The 9,435-nt window shown below is 46.9% G+C and overlaps 1 protein-coding gene across 1 annotated transcript; it reads left to right on the plus strand.

Moving 5' to 3' along the window:
• The first annotated feature begins 1,921 nt into the window (after nucleotides 1–1,921).
• Nucleotides 1,922–8,943, plus strand: LOC123353955 (C3a anaphylatoxin chemotactic receptor-like). Its single transcript, XM_044995506.1, has 2 exons — nucleotides 1,922–1,968; nucleotides 7,690–8,943. Exons 1-2 carry the CDS (start codon nucleotides 1,966–1,968, stop codon nucleotides 8,884–8,886), a joined length of 1,200 nt encoding a protein of 399 aa, XP_044851441.1. The 5' UTR covers nucleotides 1,922–1,965; the 3' UTR covers nucleotides 8,887–8,943.
• The last annotated feature ends 492 nt before the right edge of the window (nucleotides 8,944–9,435 follow it).

Raw genomic sequence — 9,435 nt, forward strand, 5'->3', positions numbered from 1 at the left:
CAAGACTGTCCATCTTCCCAACAAAGAATCAATTGGTTTATCTCAACAGCAAATTCTAAAACAATGCTAAATTATCTCCCCAACCTTGGCATGTTGAGTCCCCATAATGGTTTGCTTCAAACTTGGTTCCCCTAACCAATAAACAGGGGCTAGGAGGTTACAAAACAGAAAGAGGAAACAAGAGGTTTGACAGAACAGAGCCACGCTAGAAACAGGGGGACAGCCAGGGGACACAGCTGGGGAAAGGGCACCTCAATACTCATTCCTGCTTCAACAGCTCTTCTTCCTGCTTTGCAAGTGCTCACACAGAGTCTGGATTTTGGGATGTGCCAACTCTTCACCCTCTCTCTCCAGCTGACCTGTGAGGGGGTCTGACCCATCCTCCCCATTCCTCCCTTTGGCTGTGCAGTTTAAATATCTGACCCACACCTCCTGTCCTGTCATCTATGCTTCTGAAACATAACAACTGTGAAGCCTCACACCTCTTCAACTGGGGGCGAGGCAAGGTGGGCTCTAATCTCTAACCCAGAAGTCCCCAAATCTCCCTCAACTCTGAGCAGTGGCTTCTTTTTTCCATCCTTGGTTTGCTCCTCAAATGGGAACCACCAACCGGGTATTAATGCAGACAAGACTCCCCTACTTCCCCTACTTGACCGGTGGGCTTCACAATCACAGGCAAGGACAGTCTCCAAAGAAATTAATGGGGGGAATAACTAACTGAACAAGAACTGAGGGGATAGGAGGAGTGCTTCCTAATGTGCATGTGTCTTCTTTGGAGATACAAATAAAAACATCACTGCATATTTTTAGGGAAGATGATGGGGTGGGGGGGAGAAATGGTGACATTAAAAGCCCCGGGGAATGCTATTTGATGTGCTGTACCCAATCCCCACAATGCTGGTGAAAAATACACCTGCTGAGCTTCCCCTACTTGACCGGTGGGCTTCACAATCCCAGAGACTGAAAAAGTCAGCACAGAAAACAGGTCAGGTTCCCTCTGATCTCCTCACAAATGGCAGTGTTCTCTGACTCCCAAATGCATCTGTGCTTGAAATTCTCCTTTTTCTGCACTCAGAGCCTCCCTCTCCCAGCTCAGCCCAAATCCCAGCTGTATCTCAACCCCAGCAGAGATTCTGTTTTCTTTATCTTCAGGGTCTTCCCTCCTCCTCTTGCCGTCCCTTGCTGGTGTGAGAATAGGGTGACCAGACAGCAAGTGTGAAAAATCGGAACAGGGGGTGGGGGGTAATAGGAGCCTGTATAAGAAAAAGATCCAAAAATCAGGACTGTCCCTATAAAATTGGGACATCTGGTCACCCTATGTGAGAATGATCACGAAGCTAAAATCACCCCTCCAATGTCCCTTTGAGCCCCTGACCTTTACAACGTTTATGAAACAACATAATTACAGGCTCCCAGGGTCCACTAGGCTCTCTCACTCCGGTAGCCAATACAATAGATTCACTGACAAAGAGGGATTGTTATCCATGAAAGGTGGGAGGCAGAGAAAGATACTTTTGAGGTTTCGGCCTTCCAAGGTCTTGTCAGCCATCTCTCCACCCTCCGCTCCAGGCAGGGAACCACACAATGTGGGAGAGCCAATCTGATGTGTCCAAGGCCAGTGGGGGGAGGGCCATTCTCGATTACTGATAATAATAATAATAATAATTAATAATCAACAAAAGAAAAAAGAAGGTAAAACAGCACGCAAGGAAGGATTATCTTTGGCAGCATCTTGTGGTGTCTTCTCTGTGCCAGAGAGAGAATATATATCTACATACAGGCAAGGCAGGGAGGCATGGGCAGCTGGACCTGCGACCTTTCACCCCATGCCCCCCTTCCCTCCCAAGTACCTCACAAGGGACGGGCTCTCGAGCCTGTAACACGCTAGGTGATTGAGTCCCAGTCGAAATCATCAGGGATTTCCTCACTGGTGCCTTGAGGAGGGACTGGAGGCCGGGGTACCAGATGGTGAGCTGAGTGGAGGGGGAAGAGGGAGAGAAGGGGAAATAGATGGTTAAAGGAGAAGTCAAGCTCTGTCCTACTTGGTTCTTGGGAACAATAAAAGGGGAAGGACTCAGGTGGTGTGAACTTCCCCACAGCAATGACCTGCTGGGACACATTTCTCCTCAGTCAGCATACGTTGCCACCCTGAGGCAGTGTCCTATCAGTGTTCAGATTGGGAGTAGGGGGTCAGGTGGTCTAAGAGTAATTACAGCAATGGGAGCGTCCCCATGAGCTGCCCTCAACAATGTTCAGCATCTAACTAAGGCCTAAGGAGTCTGTCAACATGAGCTCCCTCACAGCAGTGCCCAGTGAGCACCCAGCTATGGGAAAGGGGTGTGAATGGGAACGAGATGAGGAGGTGAGAGGAGTCAGGCAACAGAACTTGTTCTCACCAGTGCTGTGCCAGTGTCCTGCTGGAGGACCTTCTGCAGTCTAGGCTCCCTCAGCCCTACTCCAGCTCTCTGATAGAAGAGAGGAAAGGGCCTGCCAGCATGTGCTGCTGGACAGCTGAGACATCTGGGGTGAGCATCATATTACACATCATCATTTCACCCCTTACCTGGGCGATTATACCCTGGATTGTCCTGGGTGGAAATCTGGTACATAGGAGATGGCCCAGAGAAGAGATGGGGAGGCTGAGGCTGACCATAAGAGTTCACTGCCAAAGGAAAGGGAAAAGAACCATGAGTGATCCCCTCACCCAGCTCGCTTGGCACTGACTGGGCTTCGCAGCTCAGCCGCAGAACAGACTGACTGACACACGCCAGGGAGAATCAGGAGGTGTTCAATGGACAGGCCTTGACAATGCGTTACAGCTCAGCCACGGTACCAAAACAATGTTGTTATTCTACTGGGTTAAAGTGGAGAATTTTGTCCCATTGCCGCCTTCCTAGACATGTCCCAAATTGGGTCAAAATCAAGCTGCTGCCACAGTGATCTCTCCACGCTGCCCTTGTCGGCTCCTCACAGAGCGTCATCCAAACCATTCCTGCCACACCAGTCTCTGCTACAAAAATCACCCCAACACCTCCATACAATGTGACTAACAGCTGCCTCCCATAATACAATTCTGCTCTTCCACAGCCCCGCCCTCAGTCAGGGCTTAGCTAATGCTCCTCAGTTCTTCCCTGCAACCCCCCTGCTATTCCAGTCCTGGGCTCCCCACACAGCTCTGCCAATGCCCCTCAGTCCTGCCCTGCAGCCCCCTTGCTTCTTCATGACTGGCCCCCTAACATGTAAGAAAATGAAGTGTTCAAATCTATTTCCTCTGATTGCTTCAGAACAGAAAACAACATCACTGAAAAGAGATGCAAATTCATTTCCTTCCACTTCTGCTGGGGAAAGGGTACAGAGCTTCGTAAAGCTCATTATACTTTTCTTTCCTCTTTCATTGAGGTAAAAAGCAGAATAAAAGTAACAAGATTTGACACCTATATGAATCAGAAAGCTGTAGTATTTTCACTGATGCTACCTACGGTAAAAATGGCTGATGCTAATAGTCCTCATGCTTCAGAGTGAAATCTTATCATCAGTTGGTGGTTGGGAAGAAATTTCCTTGCAGTGAGGTGCATTATAGGATTTTATGTCTTCTTTTTGAGGCATCTGGCACTGGCCTCTGTTGAACATAGTATTCCATATTAGATGGACCAGGTTAACAAGAGTTAAAATATAAGATTAGATGGATGCAGTATACAAGATTCATGACCAGATGGATCAATGTTGTGATCTGCTACACCAGACAAAATAGACCAGCAATGTGATGTGGTCCAGCAGGCTATGGAATGCGGAACTAGATGGAGCATGATCTGTGTTATCATGGCAAGAGACAAGGGACAAAATCTACGGCTTTTTAATGTCATGCAGTGAGTCAAATTTTCTTATGAAAACTTTGATTTCCTATACGCATATCTATGCTCCCTAACAACTTCTAGGTCTGCTTACTCTTCCATTCCTTCTTGTTGTAAGCACCATACTTGACCACATGCCACTGCTGCATTATCTCAGCAGCATCAGGCCAGATGTTTTGCAGCTCATGTTATCTGATTATGGAAGTGACACATTCTTGCCCTTCCTCTTGGGTGCAAAGAATTTTAAGATAACGGGCATAAAAAAAAAGTCAATTCCTAAAATGACCATATAAGTTGTTCTCTGGTGACTCCAGAGCCAGTGCTTAAGACAAGAGCTATGATCAGAGTGGTTCTTGCTCGCCAGTGAATTGAGGAGTCTGCTGTACCGGGGTATGTACAGAAGACAGACAGCATTCTGTCTTTCTGTTCTGCAATTTCTCCATATTGCTCTTTCCCTCCATCTGTCACTCTTAAAGTGTTTCTCCCTCTCTTTGTAGTCATTTTTTACTTCCTCCATGCCATTCTCTTTTAGGGATCTGGAAAACATTGGGTGGGAGAGTGTGACAGGACTCTCTAGATGGATTCATCCAGCTCCCTGTCTTGGAGCAGGATTGATTTCAGTTTGTATAAAGCATCTTCTTTTGCCTATCCATTGTATATATTCTGAGAGGCAGCTTGGTGCAGTGGCCAGGCCAGCGTTCTCTTTTGGCTCTGTGGTGTGTATCAGTGAAGGGGGATTACTCCATAGCAGCACCCCCTCAGGAAGGATAAGGCACTCGCTAGTTCAATAAACAGGACAGGGGTGATCTTTAGCTGGAATAATAATGGTCTGTGATTTGGAGTTGAAGGAGCAGGCGTTTAGCCTCAGCCCTCCAAGGGGTGTGTGATTCAGGGCTGCCCAGAGGATTCAGGGGGTCTGGGGCAAAGCGGGGGAGCTGTGGCGCTTGTACTTACCTGGTGATGGTCCGGGTCTTTGGTGGCATTTCGGTGGTGGTGGGGGGGCTTCAGTGACTCCGCGTCTTTGGCAGCACTGAAGGGCCCCCACCGCCGAAATGCCACCGAAGATCAGGACTGCCGCCGGGCCAGGGCTCACGGGGCCCCTGAGAGGCCCGGGGCAAATTGCCTCACTTCCCCCCCTTTGGGCAGCCCTGGTGTGGTTTATACAGTAACTTTGCTTCCTGCCTGCAGAGCTGGGATTTATTACAACTCGATGAGGAATAGTGAGACCTGGGTTCTAGTCCATCTGTGTCATTGACTCCATGAGGGACCTGGGAATGTCATTTAAAGTGTATTTCTGCTCTGAAAAGTGGCATTGTGAGTCCCACATTGACCGTCTCTCTCAAGGACTTATATATGTATGTATCAAATCCACTCAGGTGACAAGTAAAATAATGTCCTTTTGCTCTAACTCCCAGCCCAACAAACTTGGGGCTTCTCTTCACGTACAGTGCCACAGGGCCGCAGTAGCACCAGTGCAGCTGCGCCACTGCAGTGCTTATTGAGGATGCTCCTATGCCAACGGGAGAGCTTCTCCCCCTGCATAGTTAATCCATCTCCTCATGAGGCAGCAGATATGTTGGTGGGAGAAGCTTTCCTATCTATGTAGCCCTTATATGTAGCATACCCCATTTAGGGGAGGGATAGCTCAGTGGTTTGAACACTGACCTGTTAAACCCAGCATTGCAAGTTCAATTCCTTGAGGGGGCCATCTAGGGAACTGTAGTAAAAATCTTTCTGGGGATTGGGCCTGCTTTGAGCAGGGGGTTGGACTAGATGACCTCCTGAGATCCCTTCCAACCTTGATATTCTGAGTCTATGACTAGGTCAATGTCATTCCTGCCTGCATGGATTTTTCACACACCTGAGCGATGCAGTTATACAGATATAGGTCTGTAGTTTAGACCTGGCCTTGTTCTGGGATCTTGAAATACACACCTCAAATCGATTCAAAATGCTACACTTCCTGAGTAGTCTCTCTGAGCACAATACCCACCACCCTTTTGTTTCCCTCCACTGCTCTCCCTTCTTCACTGTATCAAACACAAACTGCCAGTCTTTACTTTGAAGGCAGCTTAGTCCTCCCTTACCAAGCCTTTATTGGCCATTTTCCTCAAGCACCTTCTTGCTTTCAGCAATGCTGCCCCTTACCTTGGGAGCAGCTCCCCCATCACAATCCATAGCATCCCTTCTTAAAACTCACCTCTGCTGTGAAGCCTAAAGATCTCTTGACATCGGGTAGGCGGCTAATGTGGTAAGACTGCTGTTTATGTTAATCATCATTTCATTGTTTACCTTGTCCTCCCCTCCTTTGTGTTTCATCCATCTTTTGTCCCATTGAATATTACAGACTGTAAACTCTTTGGGGCAGGGCCTGTTTGATTTTTATTATATGTGTTCATTGCCTGATTGGAGCCTAGTTGCTAGTGTAACAGAAATTTGTAATGATTGTACTAATAGAATCATGCTGGGTTCTCTCCTTCTCATGCTTTACCAGCAATAATGATGATATTGCATGCTGAATTAGACCCTTGGTGACCCCTGTGCAACTTCACTATCTTCCGATCATGCCCTCAGTGATACTTCTGCAACCTGATTCTCTTTATGGGTCTGGCATCCGTCTAACTGCCTGGAACTTGTGAACAATTCTGTTAATGCACAGGAAGAAATAGAATGAAGCTCCCTCTCTGAGCTATCTTGGCTCTGCTGGAGGAACACGAGTGAAAAGCAGTCAAAACTATTTTAGTCATGCAAGTGAGTAAATCTGGTTCTGAACACATTCAAGGGTTGAGGGAGAGGTGTTGTTTTTACATTGCCACTATTCAGAGTAAAACTGTACTTTAATCTCTCCGTGCCTCTTTCTTCATCTGGAGATAATCACAGAATCATAGGATTGGAAGGGACCTCAAGAAGTCATCTAGTCCAGTCCCCTGCACTCATGGCAGGACTAAGTGCTATCTAATGACATTTTCTGATGTATGTAGAGGTCTCTGAGATCTATTAAGTACTGTTATTACTCCATATTCCAATTTCTCCTCTTCTCTCAATAACTCTCTTTCTTTATCTCTCTTTTTCTAGCCATCTATTTCTTACTCTTCATCCTGTCTTTCTCCTTCCTTGGAATACTGGGGCTTGGGGAATACTCAGGATTAAGCTGCATTGGCTAGGAAAGCAGGGAGTAAGGAAGATTTACACAAGACTTTTGCTGACAACGTTCTCTTCTGTATGGAATTGCTGACTCCACGGTTCTAGTTGTTACATCATGGAAACAGTTGCAAATCAGAGGCTCATGGGAATACAAAAATTGCTTTCAAGGCATAAACCTCACCACTCAAGAGAGAGGAAACCACTTCTATTTGAAAGGAAAGAGGAACTAAGATTGAGTTTTTCCAGTAAAAGAGAGAATTATATATATTTTATAGAGAGTTAAAAGGAGATGAGGAGGGACAGCTGGAATTAGGGTAATGGAGAGTGTAAATAAAGGATAATCTCTACTAAGGATAGTGCTGGTATTAAAGGCAATTTTGGACATAGGGGAAGCTAAGTGCACCCACCCTTACACCGTGGTACTATGACCACTTCTAGTGGCTAGACCACATAGAGATGTAGGATTTTGCAACAGTCTTTGCACTAGTACAGCCAGGTCTTCCTGCTCAGGCAGTAGTGGGGACTTGTGCTTTCATATTTATAGCTTCTAGGTTCAATCCCGACTGCTGACAACCCACACAAGGATGTTTGGATACATACAGAAAGTGTAATCTTGGGGTTGGGCACATACAGCTGGCAGTGGGGTGTGTTAATGGTGTTCATAGCAAATGATCTTCTATTTTTTTCCCACCAGTATCTAAAGACTATGTCTCTGCTCCCGCGGAGTAACAGCACATACATGCCAAGTGATGGTGCCACACTACAGTATGCACCAGAAATCATTGGTTCCTTAATTATCTTCATTCTCACCTTTATCCTGGGCCTCCTGGGCAATGGCTTGGTGATCTGGGTGGCTGGCCTGAAAATGAAGCGGACCGTGAACACTGTGTGGTTCCTGCACCTTGCCATCGCCGACTTCCTGTGCTGCATGTCTCTGCCATTCTCCATCATTCACCTGATCCTCCATGAGTACTGGCCATATGGCCACTTCCTCTGCAAGGTTATCCCATCAGCCATCATCCTCAACATGTTTGCCAGCGTCTTCCTCCTCACTGCCATCAGCATTGACCGGTGCCTGATGGTGATGAAGCCAGTTTGGTGTCAAAACCACCGTAACGTGAGGCTTGCAACAGTAATGTGCAGTTGTATCTGGCTCTTGGCCTTCATTATGTGTTGTCCTGCATTCCTCTACCGTGAGACCATCAAAGCTGAATCTGGCAAAACTGTGTGCTGTTATCAGTTTGGAGATAATAGGGATTATGGGGATTATATGCATAATGGGAATGATTCAGCCATGAGCTCTGGCATATCCCAAGATGAATATTCTGGTGGTTTGTCCAGCACTGATAATCCTGGCACCTTTTACAATGATACTATCTTATTCGGAAACTTGAATGATTACTTCAACATCAGTCGGCCAACCACCCTACTGACCATCAGTATTACCAGGATTGTCTTTGGCTTCCTCCTTCCCTTTAGCATAATGGCAGTTTGCTACATCCTTATAGTCATCAAGATGCGTAGAGCCCAATTTACCAAACCCCGTGGTAAGACCCTGCGAGTGATCCTGGTTGTAGTGGTTGCCTTCTTTGTCTGTTGGGCTCCATTCCATGCAGTTGGGGCACTGTCTCTCCTAGCTATGCCAGGCACTGGATTTAGGGAGGCAGTGACACTGTGGGACCACCTCTCTACAGCACTGGCCTATGCAAACAACTGCATCAACCCTTTGCTCTATGTATTTGTGGGGCGGGACTTCAGGCAGAAGGCACGCCAATCAGTGCAGGGCATCTTGGAGGGCGTCTTCAGCGAGGAAATTACACGCTCCACTTCCTACTCACGGGACAGGACCAAGACTGCAGCAGACAGAGATATCAGCAGCAACACCCTCTAAAATGGGACTTCCAGACAGCACTGCCAGAGCAAGGAGGGAAGTTTGCACCTTCCATGGCAGTGACTTTTTGCTTTAGGTCAGCAGAGCCAGAACAATGAGTTTGATGATGTGTGGTGGATTATGTAGTTACTCCTTTGACATTACTAAATAAGAATGTGGTTGCAGAATATCTATGTTCTACATTTATTGAGCATGTATCATCTGTACCTGCTAAATTACAGGGAGAAGTTACTTCGACATTTCTCCTTGGAATTTGTCATTATACCTTTCTCCACCCTTAACTCTGCTTCAGCTGGGACCCTGAACTTTTTTCACAGCAGTGCCCAGCAGGAGTGTCCTCTGGGAATTCTAGTTTTCCTCACAACAGTGCATTGTAGCAGACATCCCCTACCTGCTCATCAGCATTGGAAGCTGCCTTTCAGGCCAGTTTCCTAGGGTCTTTCAGTTTCAGTTAACCATGGCCTTCCTCCCTACTATTCCTGTCCCCAAAGGGCCACTTCTCTTATTTTCATGGCAGCTCAAGGAGAGTTTCTACATCGCAGCTAATAC

The sequence above is a fragment of the Mauremys mutica genome, chromosome 1, assembly GCF_020497125.1.
Source record: "Mauremys mutica isolate MM-2020 ecotype Southern chromosome 1, ASM2049712v1, whole genome shotgun sequence".
NCBI lineage: Eukaryota > Metazoa > Chordata > Testudines > Geoemydidae > Mauremys > Mauremys mutica.